Source organism: Ranitomeya variabilis, chromosome 2 (assembly GCF_051348905.1).
Source record: "Ranitomeya variabilis isolate aRanVar5 chromosome 2, aRanVar5.hap1, whole genome shotgun sequence".
Taxonomy (NCBI): Eukaryota; Metazoa; Chordata; class Amphibia; order Anura; family Dendrobatidae; genus Ranitomeya; species Ranitomeya variabilis.
The window spans coordinates 1,025,934,414-1,025,956,519 of record NC_135233.1 but is presented as its reverse complement, the minus strand read 5'-3'; the positions used below and the strand labels follow the sequence as shown (position 1 = coordinate 1,025,956,519).

The window sequence follows — 22,106 nt, the reverse complement described above, 5'->3', positions numbered from 1 at the left end:
AAGTTTTGATTGTGGGAAAACCCCCTTTAAGTGGTCGTTAAGTTGTCTTTAAGTGATCAGAAAGACTAACTGGACTCAATGTGACCGTCAGATCCTATCATTTGGAGAATAACTAACGTCAACATGATTCTACAGGTTGATTCTATCATTGCAGATAAGCTATTTTGGCATGGATATGGATGGGATGCAATACCATACGCCACCTTTGGAAAAGTGTGGTGCTGTTTTGGCTGATAAGGATCCTTGCATTTCTAATTCTGTACAACCCCTTTAAAGATTTATTGTATGATATCATAGAAACATTTGATTCCCTTACATTAGAATAAAAACAGGACCCTCGTTTTAGGCTATTTTAATTTCCTAGGTGCCTTCTCTTGGCCAAACAAAGAAATTGACCACAATCCATTGTAAAAATCTACATGAGATGTAAGGGTACCGTCACATTAAGCGACGCTGCAGCGATAGCGACAACGATGCCGATCGCTGCAGCGTCGCTGTTTGATCGCTGGAGAGCTGTCATACAGACCGCTCTCCAGCGACCAACGATGCCGAGGTCCCCGGGTAACCAAGGTAAACATCGGGTTGCTAAGCGCAGGGCCGCGCTTAGTAACCCGATGTTTACCCTGGTTACCAGCGTAAAAGTAAAAAAAACAAACAGTACATACTCACCCAGCGTCATACCTCCCCCAGCTTCTGCTTCCTGACACTGACTGAGCTCCGGCCCTAACAGCACAGCGGCTTTCACTTTCACTTTAGGGCCGGCGCTCAGTCAGTGTCAGGAAGCAGACGCTGGGGGAGGTATGACGCTGGGTGAGTATGTACTGTTTGTTTTTTTTACTTTTACGCTGGTAACCAGGGTAAACATCGGGTTACTAAGCGCGGCCCTGCGCTTGGTAACCCGATGTTTACCCTGGTTACCAGTGTAAAACATCGCTGGTATCGTTGCTTTTGCTGTCAAACACAACGATACACGGCGATCGGACGACCAAATAAAGTTCTGGACTTTATTCAGCGACCAGCGACATCACAGCAGGATCCTGATCGCTGCTGCGTGTCAAACGAAACGATATCGCTAGCGAGGACGCTGCAACGTCACGGATTGCTAGCGATATCGTTTAGTGTGACGGTACCTTAACACTTGGTGAAGAAGAGGAGTCAAATTAAATTAAAATTGTACCCAGTTGCTTTGATGGTAAAATAAGATGCATTGGAAAACTTGTTTATCCTACCAGGTCGATAAGAGGACATAGTACAAAAGAAAACGGTTTTAATGAGCTTTGCCTCTGTGCAGGTGGCCTTTGCTTTTATGCACTAAGTATAGAAAATCTGCTCTTTGTATATTTTCTGTGCTAAAACAGAACACTTTGAAAGAAACTGTGAAACTTGACACTTTTTTTTGCCCACAAGAGTGATAAGACCATGATACTAAACTGGTAGGGGAGCCAGAGCATTGTAATCAGCCACTTCCCACTCACCTCTGAATTGCAGCTTTCTGTATGAGATGAATGCAAATTGTTCTGGCATTTTACTGGTCAATTATTTTCTACAAAGGCCAAGGGAGGGGTCATTCATCATAATAAGCTCCTCCAAATTAGTGGATGGGGCTTATTTTGAATGCTCTTTAACTGAGGGTCTTTGTGAATTTCCACAATGATGTTTGCAAGTAATTTTCAATTTAACAAAGAAAAACTTAAAAAAATTCAAAAAATAATAATGATATAAAATTAAGCTATTCTTGAAACCAAATCTGAATGATAAATCTCTTTTGTCTGGCCTTTTTACCATTTATATGGGTTTTGTAGGGTGCAATTTGGTAGATACAATACTGTTTGACTGCAGGTACGGTGGCTGTTTGCTTAAGGCAATAATGACACTGTGGTGTGAAGAAATATCCAGTACTTTTTTTTCCAACATTTGTGAAGACAAAAAGGAGAGATAAGTCAATACTGTAAACTTCCTATAGCAGAACTATTACTATTACAGATGGCGACAACCGTGGCACACGCTGCAAACACGTTTCCTGCAGCGTTGCTCCAGGTGCGCCGAACGTCTGTGGAGAAAATCTAATCTAATCAAACACAGCAACTCCAGAACGATGCAGGAGCGATCCAGTGATGTAACGGCGACTCACTTCTCGTTCTCGCTGGTTGTTAGCTCCATTACATCCATTGTTAGCGTCGTTGCTTTTGATGTAAAACATGACGATACACGCCAACCTGGCGACGAAATAAAGTTCTGGACTTCTAGCTCCGACCAGCGATGGCACAGCGGGATCCAGATCGCTGCTGCGTGTCAAACACAACGAGATCGTTATCCAGGACGCTGCAACTTCACGGATTGTTGTCGTTCTCTTTGCAAAGTTGCTGAGTGTGACGGTACCTTTATTACTCTCCTTTATTATCTTCAAACCCCATTACTCTCCAAAAAAATAATTATCTCACCTTCCCTCTTACCTTACCTCCCCACCTGACCTCATTTGCAGACCTGCTCCTCAACCTCACATCCCTCCTACTAAAACAAAAAACAAGCTGGAATCTCTCCTTCTCCCACCTCCTCTCCCTCTCTCTGCTTCTCCTCACTGCTGTCGACATATATCTCAATCCCGGATCTTCACAATTGATTCCTCCCTTAAATTTTCCTCCTTTCACTCCCCATATACTAGAAGCTACCAAAATCTATGTAACATAAAATCCATTCCTTTGACCCACCCCACACACTCCGCTGCTCCCTTTTTCTGACGTGCTTTCGAACGCTCGTTCCATCTGCAATAAGCTCCATGTCATCCACGAACTTTTTACACTGTGTGCAGAATTATTAGGCAAGTTGTATTATGATCACATGATACATTTTATACATGTTGTCCTACTCCAAGCTGTTCAGGCTTGAGAGCCAACTACCAATTAAGTAAATCAGGTGATGTGCAGCTCTGTAATGAGGAGGGATGTTGTCTAATGACATCAAAACCCTATATAAGGTGTGCTTAATTATTAGGCAACTTCCTTTCCTTTGGCAAAATGGGTCAGAAGAGAGATTTGACGGGCTCTGAAAAGTCCAAAATTGTGAGATGTCTTGCAGAGGGATGCAGCAGTCTTGAAATTGCCAAACTTTTGAAGTGTGATCACCGAACAATCAAGCATTTCATGGCAAATAGCCAATAGGGTCTCAAGAAGCGTGTTGGGCAAAAAAGGCGCAAACTAACTGCCCATGAATTGAGGAAAATCAAGCGTGACGCTGCTAAGATGCCATTTGCCACCTGTTTTGCCATATTTCAGAGCTGCATGGTTACTGGAGTAACAAAAAGCACAAGATGTGCAATACTCAGGGACATGGCCAAGGTAAGGAAGGCTGAAAAACGACCACCTTTGAACTAGAAACATAAGATAAAACTTCAAAACTGGGCCAATAAATATCCCTGTGATGACTGACTTTTCAAAGGTTTTATGGACTGATGAAATGAGAGTGACTCTTGATGGGCCAGATGGATGGGCCAGAGGCTGGATCAGTAAAAAGCAGAGAGCTCCACTCTGACTTAGAAGCCAGCAAGGTGGAGGTGGGGTACTGGTATGGGCTGGTATCATCAAAGATGAACTTGTGGGACCTTTTCGGGTTGAGGATGGAGTGAAGCTCAACTCCCAGACCTACTGCCAGTTTCTGCAAGAAAACTTCTTCAAGCAGTGGTACAGGAAGAAGTCGGTATCATTCAAGAAAAACACGATCGTCATGCAGGACAATGCTCCATCACATGCCTCCAACTACTCCACAGCGTGGCTGGCCAGTAAAGGTCTCAAAGAAGAAAAAATAATGACATGGCCTCCTTGTTCACCTGATCTGAACCCCATAGAAAACCTGTGGTCCCTCATAAAATTTGAGATCTACAGGGAGGGAAAACAGTCCACCTCTCGGAACAGTGTCTGGGAGGCTGTGGTGACTGCTGCACGCAATGTTGATCGTAAACAGATCAAGCAACTGACAGAATATATGGATGGAAGGCTGTTGAGTGTTATCATAAAGAAAGGTGGCTATATTGGTCACTAATTTTGGGGGGTTTTGTTCTTGCATGGCAGAAATGTTTATTTCTAAATTTTGTGCAGTTATATTGGTTTACCTGGTGAAAATAAACTAGTGAGATGGGAATAAATTTGGTTTTTATTAAGTTGCCTAATAATTCTGCACAGTAATAGTTACCTGCACAAACAGATATCCTCCAAAGATAGCCAAATCTAAAAAAAACCACTCCAACTTCAAAAAATATTAAGCTTTGGTATTTATGAGTCTTTTGGGTTGATTGAGAACATAGTTGTTGATCAATAATAAAAATAATCCTCTAAAATACAACTTGCCTAATAATTCTGCACACAGTGTACTTTTTGCAATATATTTTTCCTGGGCCTCACCAAAACACAGCTTCATCTGCTGTGCTGTGTTACTGTGGCCTTCAATTCACCCACATTCCTCGCCCTGGCAATAGACATGGTGGAAGAGTGTGTCTTCTCCTTTCCAACAACTGCACCTTCAACCCAATCCCACCACTACCCTCCCTTGACCTCCCATCTTTTGAAGTCCATTCATTCTGCTCTGCCTCTAACCTCCAAGTGACTGAAATATACTGATCCACGGGTCTGGCCACTACCTTTATTGACCACTTCTCCACTTGGCTCCTACACTTTCTTACTCCTCCTTTTAAATCTGTTCTCTGCCTTTAGCACAGTCGATCATTCCCTCCTTCTACAAATCCTTTTTTCCCTTGGCGTCAAAAACCTTGCCTTTCCTGGATCTCCTCATGCCTTTCTAAGGCTACGTTCACATTTGCGGCCAGCGCCGCAGCGTCGGGCGCCGCAGAGGCGCCGCATGCGTCATGCGCCCCTATATTTTACATGGGGGCGCATGGACATGCGGCGCACTTGCGTTTTGCGCCGCATGCGTCGCTGCAGCGCCCGCGTCGGGGCGCAGAGGACGCAGCAAGTTGCATTTTTGCTGCGTCCAAATTCAATGAAAAAAACGACGCATGCGGCGCAAAACGCAGCGTTGTGCATGCGTTTTGCTGCGTTTTTGTTTGCGTTGTGCGCTGCGGCGCCGACGCTGCGGCGCACAACGCAAATGTGAACGTAGCCTAACTGCACATTTAGTGTCTCCCATTCCCATACTACCTTCTCACCCCGACCTCTCTATGTTGGTGTCCTTCAAGGCTCTGTCCTACTCTTCTCAATCTATACCATTGGCCGGGGAGAGCTCATAAAGTCACATGGCTTCCATTACCAGTTTTACGCTGATGATACTCAGATCTCCCGCTCTAGTCCAGATGTCACCTCTCTGCTGTCCAGAATCCCAGAGTGTTTATCAGCCGTATTCTTCTTCATCTGACCTCACTTCCTAAAGCACAATATTAACAAAACTGAACTCATCCTCTTTCCTCCATCTCACCTAACCCCCTACCCGATCGCTCTATCATAATGAACGACACCACACTTTGCACAGTACCAGAAGTCCGCTGCCTCGGAGTAACACTTGACTTTACCCTTTACTTCAAACTGCATATTCAAGCCCTTGTCACCTTCTGCTCAAAAATATTTCCAGAATTCATCCTTTCCTCATCCTAAATCTACTACAGTGCATGCCCTCAACATCTCCCACCTCAACTACTGCAATATCCTCCTCTGTTGCTTCCATGCTAACACTCTCACACCTCTCAAGTCCAATCTTAACTCTGCTGCCTGACTAATCCACCTCTCTTCATGCTATTCCTCTTCTTCTCCCCTCTGCAGATCTCTTCATTGGCTCTCAATCCCCCAACATATCCAGCTCAAACTTCTAACGCTGACCTACAAAGCCATCCATAATCTGTCTCCTTCTTATATCATTGAACTAGTCTTTCCTGCAGCGTTCGGTCCTCCTTCTCTACTTCACACCTGTACGTTCCTCACCCAAACACATCCACATCTTCTCCCAATTTACTCCCATCCTATGGAATTCTGTGCCTTAACACATCTGATTATCTGCATCACTTGGAATCTTCAGACTGAACTTGAAAATCCACCTCTTCAAGAAAGCAAACAGCCTACAATAACCCTGCTGCCACCTCACCACCACCAGAGCAGCCACAACCCCATACTCTATTGTCTCCTTCCCCATTATCTTGTAGACTGTAAGCCTGCAAGAAAATTCTGTGTATTAGAGTATGAGCTCATATAGGGACAGTATTGTAGCCAAATTGAGGTCTGAAGCTGATCATATAGCTTGGAAAGCTGTAGTGATGAACAGATAATTTGGGATACGCCGGCTTTGTCAAATTTCTCCCTGTGATTCAATTTAATAAATATATTTGTTACAAATTGCATGTTCTAATTATGCTCTGGGGTCTCTTGACTCAAGAAATATAAGATGGAAAAGCTGGCAAAAAAAGGTATATTTACTTCACTACTCACCTCTCTGACTGCCTTGCTGCTCACTGCCGGACATCTGTACCTCTTTCTGGTGCCACGCGTTGCATCTCTCATTGCAACATTGCATCAAGCCTGGTCGCTACACGTTGCAAGGTTGCGATGTACATAATTTCATCACAACATTGAAAGCTTACGACATGCAGACTCCCATGACCTAATTCTGGTTGGAAGTTCTGGCCTATAGTAAAGAGGTCAGAGATGTGGCATGTGATGGTGGAAAGAAGAGGACCAGATGGCAGGCAGCACGACTTTTGGAGAGGTTAGTGGTGAGGTAATGCCCCTTCCAAATAAGCCTCACACATTTCTCAAAAAAAAGCTAGAAAATTTAAGACTGAACTTGTGCCAATTTGTTTCAAAAGAAAACTGGTACAAATGATTTGTCACATCACTCCCTATTGAGTTAATGTCAGAACGTTCACACTTTATTGGCACGGAATTTGGAGCTCTGTGTGTTCACATCATACCTACATTTTTACAAAACCGTTAACAGTTTTCTCATCCATAACTATATTGTAATAAAGTATTTAAGTAAAAAACGCGAATTGCCATATAGTGTCAACCACTGAACCAGACTGTATGGTATATACAAGCTAGAAAATTCATAAAGTGCTGTGTTAATCCTACAATTTAGAATTCAATACACTTATTTTTAACAGACCTCTCGCGGACTGAGAAGAAAGAGAGCAAATGTCCCACCCCTGGCTGTGATGGCACAGGTCATGTGACTGGCTTATATCCCCACCATCGGAGTTTATCAGGTTGCCCACACAAAGACAGGGTACCACCAGAAAGTAAGTTGTGATACATAAATAGTTAATATGTGCTATATAAACATATATTTTACAGATTCACAATTTTAAATGCATATGTTGATTTCATCATTTATATAATATGATTAAATCAATCATTTATATAATATGATTAAATCAACGTATGCATTTTAAATTGTGAATCTGTGACATTAAATAGACCAAGTACACAAAATTGTAAAAAAAAGAGATAGAAAAACTTTACTGTATGGCTTGTAGCCACCACTAGAGGGAGCATATGAGCTCATTGCATACTGCCTTATTATTGAGTTCTGTGTACAAGCAGTATACAGTAACTTTCTATGTTCCCTCTATGTCTGTGCAGGAGACTTTGAAGCTCTAAATCAGAAAAACCTACACTACTATACACATGTATTAAAGGGAATCTGCCAGTAGTATCAACCCTCCTAAGCCATCTATATGGGCATGTAGGTCTTAGAAAGCTGAATAAAATGATACCTATATCTGTGCTACAATGTCTTGTTTCAGAAAAATTCATGTTTTTTCTTAATATTTTAATGAGCTGGTTAGATCTATGGGCCGGACACTGATCTCCTTGAGAATCTGCCTCCAGAGCTTATTTACAATGGGCTCTGGAGGCAGATTCTCAGAGAGATATATGTCCGGCCCATAGATCTTAACAGCTCATTTTACATATAAGAAAAACATGGATTTCTCTGGAATAAAACATCAGAAATCAAGGTATCATTTTATTCAGCTTTCTATGAGCCACATGTCCATATAAACAGCTTAGAATGATTGATTCTACTGACAGATTCTATTTAAGAAATTAATAACCACAGTAATTTGAACCTATTTAGATTAAAAATGGATTTTAAAGGTGAAAATTGAACACATTGCATTTTATGCAGCATTTTTATCTACATCAAAAAACAAAGTGTTGGCAGGAAAAATGTTGTGTAAAATACCAGTGCTTTTGCCATATTTTTGCATGCATTTTTTATGCATTTTTACTTACAATTTTTTCCATTCATTAGAATGGGTAAAAAAAACGCTACGAAGACGCTGAAAGAAATGACATGCTGTATATTTAAAAAAAACAGCCGACACCTCAAAAAACGCAAGGCAAAAAAAAACATGTGCATAATATTTTGGAAATCTCATTCACTTTTGCTGGTGCTGTAAAATACATTTTTTTACTGCTGAAAAAAAATTAACAAGAAAAACGTGCAAAACCCCCACATAAGAACATACCCTTATTCCATTATTGTAAAACACATCGACACGACAAAAAGAAACCTAAAAAATTAAATACACCCACTATTCAAAGTTTTGTATTTTGTAGCGAATGCATTGTGGACATATCAATATTTGTTGGTATTTTTTATATTTTTATATATAAAAGAAAAATAAATGAAATAAATGCATAAAATACATTTGAGAGAAATGAAAAATATAATAACCAAGCGATATTGTGATGAATTACAAAAAAATGCACTTAACAAATATTTTTTTTCCATATATAAAATAGAATAAAGATGCTTTATGTAGAAGTGTTACCTCCTCAGACAACTATGGTCAATGAATATCCAAGTTGGCGTCAGAACTCAGAAGTGAAAAATTTCTTGTTATCGTATGTTCAACATATTCCATTTATTAGACTGATTTCTTTCTTTTATTCCTTCCGCGTAGTTCTTGCCATGCATGAAAATGTTCTAAAGTGCCCGACGCCAGGTTGCACCGGGAGAGGCCACGTAAACAGCAACAGGAATTCTCACAGAAGGTAGGCACAGCGTCCCCGGATCTGCTACAGACGGACATTTCTACTACAGCAGCACTTTCTGGTAGTCCCATTTGAATTGAAGAGATGACAGCTGGTGCTTACTTTGCTTTCTTAAACTACTGAAAAGTTTCCGTTTGTCATAAAACAAGATCAAGAAATGTGTGATCTAGGGATTTTTTTTTTGGCACAAAGCGAAAACTTTTTCCTGACTGTTGCCCTTCACATAAACTGACTGCAATATGCCTCTACTTTTTTTCATTAACAAGAGAATTTACCATGTGACCAGTCAAGAAATTTCTTTTTATGATGTAGTGACTTAATGAGAGTAGAAAACTACCGTATTTTGCGGCTTATAAGATGCACCGGATTATAAGACGCACCTCAAATTTTGAGGAGAAAAATAGGAAAAAATACTTTTTTTTAAATAAAATGGTGGTGCTTCTTATAATCCAGGCGTCTTATTACTTACCGGAGGTGGTGGCTGCGGTGAAGCGGGGTCCCAGGATCGCTCCTGGTGTTCGGTGGTGCAGGCCACAAAGGAGAAGGGTGTTCGGTGGTGTGGGGGCTCCGCTGACATTTTGTGAAAGCCCAAAGCCCACTCACTGTTTAATATGCGGTGGACTTAATAAATTCTCCATCTGCGCCTGCGGCCATTTTTCTTGAGACAGCGCGTAGAGGCAGTTGCAGATTGAGATCTCAGCTTTCCTCAATCTGCGCCGAGTGAGAAGCTGGAAGCCGGATGCCGGACCCCGGAAGAAGAATGGCGGCCTCCATATGCCACCGCAGGGCAACTGGTTACCGCCATACCACTACTGCTCACCGCTGTACCACCACCGCAGGACCACCGCTTGCCACCGTACCACCACTGCACACCGCAAGACCACCGAACCACCACCATAATATCCCCAGCTCCGGGCCGGCAGCATCAGTGTTCGGTTTATAAGACGCACCCCCATTTTCTCCCTTATTTTGGGGATCATAAAAGTGCATCTTATAATCTGAAAAATACGGTAATAAAATCATTGTGGGGCAGAATGGTGGCTCAGAGATTAGCATTTGGGTCCTGGGTTTAAATCCCACTAATAGAATAACTTCAATGTTTTTGAATAATATGTTCAAGTCCCCGTGGGTACATGTCTCGCAAATGTTCGAAAACCACAACATGTGCTGGGATTTCCTGTTTGTTAGGCATCCCTGCATGTGTGAGACATGCAGCCGCGGGGACTCAAGCATAGTATTCGAGCACGCCGAAGATACTCTATTAGCATCAAGCGTGCTCAGATAACACCTTATCTGTACATGCTCACTCATCACTATTAGTATTCTCTCCCCTTATTTGTGTGGGTTTTCTATGGTTTCCGCCCACATTCCAAAGACATACTGATAGTGAATCTAGATTGTGAGCCCCAATGGGGATAATGTCTGTAAAGTGCTTTGGAATTAATGGCGCTATAAAGAGTAAGTGAGTAAACTAAATAAATATCAAGGTATTTCTAGACAGTTTTCTTCTTCAGAAAGTGGCAAAAAATGTTTGCTATATTTGTGCAAAAATGTGTGACTTTCTTACATCGATCTTACCAAAGTGCTTGGAAAATGGGTGTGGATATCTCTGCAAATAATAATAACGGGTAATAATAATTTGTATTTCTATAGCGCCAGCTTATTCCGCAGAGCTTTACAATTCAGAGGGAACAAACAATATCTGACATTACAAAGTAACACAAAACTCAGCCATTAACAAGAGGACTGAGGGTCCTGATCGCGAGATTACAATCTGTCAGGAGGGGTGGAGAAATAGTGAAAAAAACCAGCTCTAATGAATGTGCACATAGCGTCTTTTACAGGAGGCCCAAACCATCCATTTTTCAAGCAGAAAATATTTCAAGAATTGTTCCCTTTCTCTGGAGTTTCAAAGCTTTTTTTCGGTTTGCCTTTCCTTTTGCATCAACATATCCCAAGATGAGAAGTGTAATTTATTTTAAAAAAACAACAACAAGATTTGGGAGAACTCTGTCAAGAGATGTATATGCTGTATTAAGGAAAGTTGCTATAAGGGATTTTTTCACGTTACATTGTGGCTGCACATACATTACATGCGCCAAAGTTATCAAAGTGTTGCATGATGTTTGTTAAATTTGATGACTCATAATCATAACTTCTGTAAAAATCTATCCCACCACTTTTTAGCCCCCCTCTATTGGAGTAGGTTTGCAGCTGTTTTTGTTTTGCAACTTTCTGAAAAAAGTGACAAATTTCATAAATCTGGCTTGCAGCTCATTTACATAGATAACCACACACAAATTCACCACCAACTTTTCCTAAGTGGCAAGAGTTGTGTAGAAATACAAAAAGTCCCAAATTTTTACACAAATGCAGCGTGCACAAAAAATTGTGATTCTTTGATGCCAAAAAACTGGTTGCAAAAGTCTTAATAAATTTCCCCAATGTTCCTGGAACCAAATTCATGAAAAGATGAAGGCAATAACATCTGTAGAGATAGATAGATAGATAGATAGATAGATAGATAGATAGATAGATACAGCAGCGCAGTTTGTGAGCGCATGCCATAGGTTGCGAGAAAGACAACTATGGTACGCCATGGACTTTCATAGCTCCATCCATCGTTCTTGTCAAGGACAAGGGTTCCTCCCCTGTTCCTAAAGCTAGAGGAGCCCTAGCTATCCCTGCTACCTGGATTACTTCTGATGGTGAAAACATCAGAGAAATGTACCTTGCTGAACTCCTGAATCAGTCCTATATCTGTCCCCCTTCCACACCCAGGTGAGTGGGGATTAATAGTGTATGTATATATACAAACTAGACTAACAAGGGAGAACGTACAGAGATAAAGTCACATACCAAACAAACAAATATCCACTCAGACAACATATAGGAAAGGAAGTAAAACCAAATAGGAGAGGATGATGATTTGCACACAGCCGAAACAGCAAGCAACAGTCACAGATCAATAATCCAAACGCCTCTATCAATAACCAATACCTACACTCCTCACCAGGAATTTTAATACTAACATTAGTAACATTGGCAATCCAGATTGCTAGAGGCATGTATATGTAGGAGAGGGAAGTGGCCAATACTGAACAGCTGAGATCATCCAAGCAGGAAATCTTCAGAGTCTCCAAGCTGAAGAGTTCAACCCCTGCACTGATAACATAAATATGCACCATTTAATATGAAGTGCTTCTAATCAATCCAGGAGTGCAGGAAATCAGCTGCTGCGGTCTTCTGGTCCCTCTCTTTCACAGTAAACCCATGACAGTTCCTACAGTCCCCTCCCATCATCCCCACAGTCCCAAATTCCCTAATGTACATTTGATTTGGCAAAACTAAAGAGCATTTAGTCCTACCAATAAAGCTTCTTTGAATTAGATAGATATATAGATAAATAAATAGATAGATAGACAGACAAACAGTGGGGAAAATAAGTATTTGATACACTGCCGATTTTTCAAGTTTTTCCACCTACAAAGAATGGAGAGATCTGTATTTTTTATCACAGGTACTCATCAACTGTGCGAGACTCAATCTAAAAATAAAATCCAGAAAATCACATTGTATGATTTTTACATTATTAATTTGCATTTTATTGGATGAAATAAATATTTTATATTCTACCAACCAGCAAGAATTTTGGCAACCACATAACTGTTTTTCTTTAAGAAGCACAGACACAGTTTTTCTTTAACCCCTTAACGACCGCCGATACGCCTTTTAACGGCGGCAGTTAAGGGTACTTAAACCACAGCTCCGTAAAGGCGCTGTGGAAAAAGTGTATAGTGCCCCCCAGAGTCAGATTTTCTCTGTGGTCTCGGATGCTGGGGGTAGCCGAGACCCCAGAGAACATGATTCGGGTCGGTTTTTACCGACCCCCGGGTTGCGATCGCCGGTAAATAACCGTTTACCAGCGGCCGCAAAAAAACCCAAAATGCGATTTCCCATTTAATTACTCTGTCCTCCGATGTGATCGCACATCAGAGGACAAAGAAATGGGGTCCCCGATAGCCCCCCAATACTCACCTGTCTCCCCGATCCTCCTCGGCGTGTCATTCTCTGTCCTCTGATGTGATCACACATCAGAGGACAGAGAAATAGGGGGATTCGGGGACCCTGTCATACTTACTGGTGTCCCATGGTGCTCCTGCGCCCCCTCCTGGCTACCAGCTTCTCCCTCCGGGAAGAAAATGGCGGGCACAGTGCGCCTGCCGTGATGTGCTGGCCAGCCGAGGAAGATTCTTCCTCTTGTTTTATTTTGGTCACTGTGAGATCCTATCACAGTGATCAAAATAAAAAAAATAGTAAATAGCCCCCCCTTTATCACCCCCTTAGTTAGGAAAAAATGATAAAATAAAAAGAAATGTATGTATTTCTATTTTCCAATTAGGGTTAGGGTTAGGGCTAGGGTTAGGGTTAGGGCTAGGGTTAGGGTTAGGGCTAGGGTTAGGGTTGGGGCTAAAGTTAGGGTTAGGGTTGGGGCTAATGTCAGGGCTAGGGTTAGGGTTGGTGCTAAAGTTAGGGTTAGGGTTCGGGCTAAAGTTAGGGTTAGAGCTGGGATTAGGGTTGGGATTAGGGTTAGGGTTGGGATTAGGGTTTGGATTAGGGTTAGGGTTGGTATTAGGGTTGGCATTAGGGTTACGTTTGGGATTAGGGTTAGGTTTGGGATTAGGTTTAAGGTTAGGGTTGAGGTTAGGTTTGAGGTTTGGGTTGAGATTATCATTAGGGGTGTGTTGGGCTTAGGGATTTGATTAGGGTTAGGGTTGGGATTAGGGTTAGGGGTGTTTTGGCGTTAGGGTTGTGATTAGGGTTATGGTTAGGGTTGGGATTAGGGTTAGTGGTGTTTTGGGGCTACGGTTGGAGTTAGAATTGGGCAGTTTCCACTGTTTAGGTACAACAGGGGGTCTCCAAACACGACAGCCAATTTTGCGTTCAAAAAGTCAAATGTTGCTCCCTCCCTTCTGAGCTCTGCTGTGCGCCCAAACAGTGGTTTACCCCCACATATGGGGTATCAGCGTACTCAGGACTGATTGGATAACAACTTTAGGGGTCCGGTTTCTCCTGTTACCCTTGCGAAAATAAAAAAAATTGGGGCTAAAAAATCATTTTTGTGGGGAAATAAATGATTTTTTATTTTCATGGCTCTGCGTCAAACTTTTGTGAAGCACTTTGTCATTCAAAATGCTCACCACATATCTAGTCTAGTTTCCAAAATGGTGTCACTTGTGGGGGGTTTCCACTGTTTAGGCACATCAGGGGCTCTCCAAACGCGACATGGCGTCCGATCTCAATTCCAGCCAATTCTGCATTGAAAAAGTCAAACGGCGCTCCTTCTCTTCCAAGCCCTGCCACGCGCCCAAACAGTGGTTTACCCCCACATGTGTGGCATCAGCGTATTCAGGAGAAATTGCACAACAAATTTTGTGGTTCATTTTCTCTTTTTACACTTGCAAAAATAAAAAAAATTGGTTCTGAATTAAAATGTTTGCAAAAAAAAGTTAAATGTTCATTTTTTTCCATCCACGTTGTTTCAGTTGCTGTGAAGCACGTCAAGGGTTAATAAACTTCTTGAATGTGGTTTTGAGCACCTTGTGGGGTGTAGTTTTTAGAGTGGTGTCAAGTTTGGGTATTTTCTGTCATGTACACCCCTCAAAGTGACTTTAAATGTGAGATGGTCACTAAAAAATGGTTTTGTAAATTTTGTTGTAAAAATGAGAAATCGCTGGTCAACTTTTAACCCTTATAACTTCCTAACAAAAAAAATTGTATTTCCAAAATTGTGCTGATGTAAAGTAGACATGTGGGAAATGTTATTCATTAACTATTTTTTTTTTTGATAATTTTTTTTTTATATATTTTGTGTGCCATATCTCTCTGATTTAAGGGCATAAAAATTCAAAGTTTGAAAATTGCAAAATTTTGAAAATTTTCGCCATATTTCCATTTTTTCCATAAATAATCGCAACTTCAAGTAATATTGAAGAATTGTTACTATTATCATGAAGTACAATATGTCACAAAAAAAAACATTCTCAGAATCAGCGGGATCCGTTAAAGCGTTCCAGAGTTATAACCTCATAAAATGACAGTGGTCAGAATTGTAAAAATTGGCTCGGTCATTAAGTACCAAATTTGCTCTGTCACTAAGGGTTAAGAAGCCCTCCTACTCTGTACTCATTACCTGTATTAATTGCACCTGTTTGAACTCATTACCTTTATAAAAGACACCTGTCTACACACTCAATCAATTACATTCCAACCTCTCCATCATGGCCAAGACCAGAGCTGTCTTAGGATTCCAAGGACAAAATTGTAGACCTGCACAAGGCTGTGAAGGGCTACAGGACAATAGGCAAGCAGCTTGGTGAGAAGGCAACAACTGTTGGCACAATTATTAGAAAATGGAAGAAACACAAGATGACTGTCAGTCTTCCTCGGTCTGAGGTTCCATGGAAGATCTCGCCTCGTGGGGTAAGGATGATTCTGAGAAAGATCAGGAATCAACCTAGAACTACACAGGAGGACCTGGTCAATGATCCTAAAAGAGCTGGGACCACATTCTCAAACATTACCATTAATAACACACTACACCATCATGGATTAAAATTCAGAAGGGCATGCAAGACCCCCCTGCTCACACCAGCACATGTCCAGGCCCATTTGAAGTTCACCAATGACATCTGAATGATCCAGAGAAGGCATGGGAGAAGGTCATGTGGTCAGAGGAGACCAAAACACTACTATTTGGTATCAACTCCACTTGCCATGTTGGAAGGAAGAAGAAGGATAAGTACAACCCCAAGAACACCATCCCAACCATGAAGCATGGTGGGTGAAACATCATACTTTGCAGGTGCTTTTTTGCAAAGGGGACAGGACAGCTGCACCACATTAAACGGAGGATGGATGGGGTCATGTATTTTGAGATTTTGGCCAACAAGCTCCTTCCCTCAGTAAGAGCATTGAAGATGGGCAATGACTCGGTCTTCCAGCATGACAGTGACCATAAACACACCGCCAGGGCGAATGAGGAGTGTATCCGTTAGAAACATTTCAAGGTCCTGGAGTGGCCTAGCCAGTCACCAGACCTGAACCCAATAGAAAATCTTTGGAGGAAGCAGAAACTCAATGTTGCCCAGTGACAGCCCCGAAACCTGAATGATCTGGAGAAGATCTGTATGGAGGAGGGGGCCAATATCCCTGCTGAAATGTGTGCAAACTTGGTCAAGAACTACAAGAAACGTCTGATCTCTGTAATAGCAAACAAAGGTTTCTGTACCAAATATTAAATTCAGTTTTTTTTTAACTGTAACAAATACTTATTTCCTGCAGTAAAATGTAAATTAACTATCTAAAAATCATACAATGTGATTTTCTGGATTTTTTTAGATTCTCTCTCACAGTTGAAGTTTACCTACTATAAAAATTACTGACGTCTCCATTCTTTATAGTTGGGAAAATTTGCAAAATCGGCAGTGTATCAAATACTTCTCTTCTACACTGAGATAGATAATAGATAGACTACAAATACATACAGATAAGAAATTTAGATTGTGAGCCCCAGTGGGGAGAGTGATGAATATGTCAGTAAAAATGATGGCGCTATATAAACTAAAAGAATGAATATATATTAAGCAGTAATTCAGAATTTTCTTCACAGTCTTTCAGGATGTCCTATTGCTGCTGCAGAGAAATTAGCGAAGGCTCAAGAGAAACATCAAACTTGTGATGTATCAAAATCTAGTCAAGCATCTGATCGTGTTTTAAGGTAAGTAAATTGTTAAATGTTGACTATCAATAAATGGTAATCATCATCATGCATGCGGTTTTCCTAATAAAATGAATCAATTAATGATGACCACCAGGTAACCTGTTTTTGCTCAATCAGGCCCAACTTCGTCTCCTTGACTGACAGCTGACTAGTCATAATCAAGCCAGTGCACTGTCAGTCAAGGAAAGGATGGTGGGGATGGGAGGGGAACAGTCAGGAGGCAGAGACCTGGGAAGTGCTTTGACTTACCCAGAGCTCTAAAGACTTATTTGCATATGAATTGAAACATAGCTTTTCAGTCAGGGAGCAACAGATTGCATATTGTGAATGCCGTTATCTTTTAGAGAACTACATGATGATATAAACAGTTTAATGGGGTGAATTGTCCCAACACATTCCCTTTACATGTTTCCATTGGCCCCTATTCACCTGACAGGTGTGCAGAAGAGTGTCATTTTGGTCTTCTTTGGTCTTATCTCCTATCGTTTCCACTTCAAAGTGTCCTACTTTTTAATATAAGAACCTATGAGCAACATGGGAACCTGTGGGAGTTTTCTTGTGGGGTCCTCCTACAAGGACGGCAAACACACAGTGCAGAAGACGGCCCTCGATTCTGGCTCAAAGAAAAAGGTCTTATGGTATAGTCTCTTAAAGTACACTCGCCTTCCTAAAGCTAGTGTGTATTCACTCTATGACAACTCCTGTAAGACATTTAGACAGGTGTGCCTTTTTATCATGTAGAGGTGAATGCAGTCAATATTCCCATATAATTATTTATCTTGTATGGTTCCCAAATCAAAGCCAATGAACACATAATATCTGAGCTTATTCTCAGCTCAGGCCGGTCTCTCAGTTTATGTGGACTTACAATGTTTCTCAGTGCCAACTGATTACAATAAGGAAATTATTTCATTGCTATAAAATAGTGGATTTCATGTTACAAACAAAAATGTTTCCCTTTTTTTAGGCCTATGTGTTTTGTAAAGCAGTTAGAAATTCCACAGTACGGTTACAGGAACAATGTATCAACGACCACACCTCGCTCCAACTTGGCCAAGGAACTGGAGAAATATTCAAAGACCACGTTTGAATATAACAATTATGAAAACCATGCGTACGGAAAGAGGGCTATCGCTCCGAAGGTGCAGTCCAGGGATATCTCTCCAAAAGGATATGATGGTAGGTGGCCTGAGCACTAAACTGAGCCATCGGGTTACTGGAAACTAGTGATGAGCAAGTGTGCTCGTTACTCGAGTTGTCCGAGCATGCTCGGGTGTTCTCCGAGTATCTTGTGCATGCTTGTAGTTTATGTTTGAGTCCCTGTGGCTACATGATTTGTGGCTGCTAGACAGCCTGAATACATGTGGGGATTCCCTAACAAACAGGCAATCCCTGCATGTGTTCAGGTTGTCTAACAGTCGCAAATCATGCAGCTGCGAGGACACAAACATAATCTACGAGCACGCCCAAGATACTCGGAGAACAACCGAGCATTCTCGGAAATCTCGACTAATGAGCACACTCGCTCATCACTACTGGAAACATGACCGTCATAGAATATTCTATGACTTAAAAAGTGTGTACATATAAAGAAAAAAAAATCTATGTGACAGACTCTGAAACACTCTGCAAATTGCTGGTGTTCCAAGTTCTAAGACCCCCAACTGGTTGCTCAAAACACTAGTCTGATGTGAGAGTATCTAAGCAAGAGTGCAGAGCTTCTACCTAAGCGTGCACACAGACCGATGTATGGGCTCAATAAGAAGTTTATGAGCTTGAGCATGAGTGGTGTGTAGGCTCATAGACTTTCTACTGAGCCTGTCCATTGCTCTGTGTGAAGGCGTAGCAAGAGCAGTGAATGGCCTTCTTCCTGAGCAGTGCTCACACTGTAATTATTTTGGCATATTAGGAATCAAATTGTCACTAATCAGCACTAGTGATGAACGAGCGTGCTAGGATAACGTGTTACCTGAGCATGCTCAGGTGCTAATCGCGTAGCGTATTCAAAAAAATAATATTCGAGTCTCTCGGCTGTTCAACCGCTGCAACACATTCATGGAATGCCTAACAAACTGGCAATCTGTGCATGTGTTGCAGCTGTCAAACAGCCACAAGACATGCAGCCGTGGGGACTCGAACATATTTTTGAGCACGCGATTAGCACACGAGCATGATTGGGTAACACCTTATCCGAGCACATTCGCTCATCACAGCACTAGTGATGAGCGAATATACTCGTTACTCGAGATTTCTCGAGCACGCTCAGGTGACCTCCGAGTATTTTTTAGTGCTCGGAGATTTAGTTTTCCTCACCTCAGCTGAATGATTTACATCTGTTAGCCAGCTTAATTACATGTGAGGATTCCCTAGCCACCAGGCAACCCCCACATGTACTTATGCTGGCTAACAGAAGTAAATCATTCAGCTGCGGCAATGAAAACTAAATCTCCGAGCACTAAAAAATACTCGGAGGACCCCCGAGCGTGCTCGAGAAATCTCGAGTAACGAGTATATTCGCTCATCACTAAACAGCACCCATCACATAAAATAAATAAAGTTTAGGTCCTTAAGATGGTGGAAATTGATGTACAAGATCAAGTTCATCGGCCACATCAGTAATTCATGGATGCTGGATAGAACTTTTTAGTACCACCTTATGAATGCATACAAGGTCTCCTTTTTATTATCCAGCTTGCGGCAGCATCATGCCACGCTGGTTAATCAAGAGAAGAGCTACGTATGCTGGAAAGTAGGATGTGAAACTTGGTACTCAAATATGCTGAAGAAAAGAGAATTTTTTTGTTCATGAATGCAATTCAGAATGACATTTTGGTCCAACAATCAGACGTTCATCAGTTCACTGAAAAGAACATACACTAGACGGGCTCTGGACAGGAGTATGTATAACGTATACTTACCCAACGGTTCCGGCTCAGAAACTGGAGAATCCTCACAGCCCACAGTGTATGCACTGGTGGGATTCATAAGTCTTCAGTCACACAGAGTGACTGCAAAATTATCAATTTAGACTAAACATCACCTTTAAAGAACACTCAACAAGCTCTTTAAATATTCTTCATTTTAATTTCTATTGTAAAATGCCTTGCTAGTCAAGTTAGGTGTTTTGACATTTTTTTTTACTGCAGCAAGATTTGAAAAATGCCTGGTGGCAAAAAAAATGCATGAAATTTTTTGATGCATCACCTAAAGGAAAATGCTCCAAACTAGGCACTGTCCAATTATGAAGACTGCAAAAAATACTTAAAAAAAAACAGTTCCAAAAAGGCTTCAGGAAAACTACTCAAAGAAGGCGATTCCTTAAATGAGTAGTCCGATACTTAAAATACCCTTTATAAATATCTATCTTTAATCTCTAACAACTTTTGTCATTTTCTTTATTTTAAAATATCTCACAGCTCTCATTATAAAGCTTCTCCCTTTATGTGTTTTTTCACTTTACTTCCTGTGATGTTTTGTTTGAGAGGAGTCTCGAACAGAACGCCACTGGAGGATGGTCCTGCAGTCACGTCCCCGTTTTGTCTATCCCCCAGAACAGGACGTCATCAGGGGGTGGCGCTGCAGTCACTTACCACAGTTTCTTTCATTGCCGCCCTCTGAAGACATCAATCACCAGAGTGACACCAGCACTGCCTCTGATGACAGTTTGGTTCAGTGTAGTGATAGAAGCAGGGTAAGTGACAACATAGTCTCCTCCCAGCTTCTATCACAGCCCCTGATGACATCCTGTTTGAGAGAAACAAGCTGTGGGCTGGTGATGGCAGAAGAAGTGTGCCGGCGCTGCGCTCACCTCTCCTATAGTGTCAACAACTGTGATTGATTACGGATGTCATCCATGGACAGTGATGAAAGAAGCTGTAGTAAGTGACTGCATCACCACTACAGGATGATGTGATGATGTCCTGTTCCTGGCAGGGTGTTAGAAGCTGTGGGGAAGTGACTGCATGGACATCCTCCTGTGACGCCCCATCTGAGACTCTTCTCAAACAAAACAACACAGAAAGTAAAGTAAAAATCCACATGTAGTGAGAAGAGTAGAAAATATTAAAATAAAGAAAATTACAAAAGTGGTTAAAAAATAGATATTTATAAAGAGCATTTTAGGTATTGGACAAACCCTTTAACTCATCTCTAATAGAAAGCTTGTAGTTTTTGGACTCCTCGAAAAATCTCCTTGAAAACACATACCCCAATGGAGGCACCTACCTGATCATATAGCGCTCTACCCCATGAAAGAGTATCAGGTAGCTCCGAAATGGCAAATAACAGGAAACCAAAATTTGCATTCAACCCTAAAGCAAATGTGATTGAGATTTTGGGTGTCCCTTTTAGCATTTTTTTTTCTGGTATTTCTTATTCCTTGCTCAGACAGTCTACGACTTTTTTATACCAAAATCCAGAATTCCACAAGAAGTGACGCACCATAGGTCGCCTATCTCTGCTCTAAAACCTTCAGGAAGGAAGAGCGTGGGACATCTTGTGGAATGAAGTCAGGGTGTGATCACTGTAGAGGACTAATGTAGTCTTGTAATTATTGATTTCATACATGTTTTTTTCTACAGCGAAACGTTACTGTAAGAACTCCAGCCCAACAAGCAGCACAACGAGCAGCTATGCCCCCAGCAGCAGCAGTAGCAATATGAGTTGTGGCGGAGGCAGCAGCGCCAGCAGTACGTGTAGCAAAAGCAGCTTTGATTACTCCCATGATATGGAAGCCGCACACATGGCTGCCACTGCAATCCTGAACCTATCGACTCGCTGCAGGGAGATGCCACAAAACCTCTCTACCAAACCTCAAGATCTCTGCAACAGGGTAAATAAGATGTTTATGTGCACCTACTGTAAACTCGCCGTCGTCATGCAACCAATCCTTGGTATTCAAGGGTAAATACTTATTTGTTTAACTAATATTGCTCTATTACATAGAAAAGTGTGTAATGTATCTACTCATTGGGAGCTACTAAAGACAAAGATATTTTCATCATAAGTAGCGTTGGTACGAATTGATTCGCATGACCTGTTCAATCAGTCAAGACAATAATCTGAGTCCTACAGGGGAGAACCTGGAGAATGGCCTCCTGCCTCCCGGCATTCACAGCTCTTCTTTTGAATAGCCAGCCTGGTGTGACCTCACCATTATGGTATAATGCACATCGGCCAGCTAATCAAGGGAAGAGCTGGAGTTGTGCATGTCATCAAGTAAGAGGTGGTTCTCGAGGCTCTCATCCAGAGTTTACTGTCATAGCCAATGGACCAGATTGTGCAAATTGATTTGTACCAACCCTAACCATAAGATGTGCTAACATATTGAT

General features: G+C 41.6%; 1 protein-coding gene across 24 annotated transcripts in view; it reads left to right on the top strand.

Moving 5' to 3' along the window:
- The window catches only part of MYT1L (myelin transcription factor 1 like), a 669,404-nt gene that overhangs the window by 556,320 nt on the left and 90,978 nt on the right, over positions 1-22,106 (top strand). For all 24 annotated transcript variants that reach the window (XM_077291353.1, XM_077291347.1, XM_077291367.1 and 21 more), the window contains 5 exons: positions 7,097-7,231; positions 8,903-8,993; positions 16,666-16,773; positions 17,744-17,955; positions 21,357-21,607. In XM_077291353.1, coding sequence (XP_077147468.1) covers positions 7,097-7,231; positions 8,903-8,993; positions 16,666-16,773; positions 17,744-17,955; positions 21,357-21,607 — 797 coding nt within the window. The remainder of the gene's footprint in view (positions 1-7,096; positions 7,232-8,902; positions 8,994-16,665; positions 16,774-17,743; positions 17,956-21,356; positions 21,608-22,106) is intronic.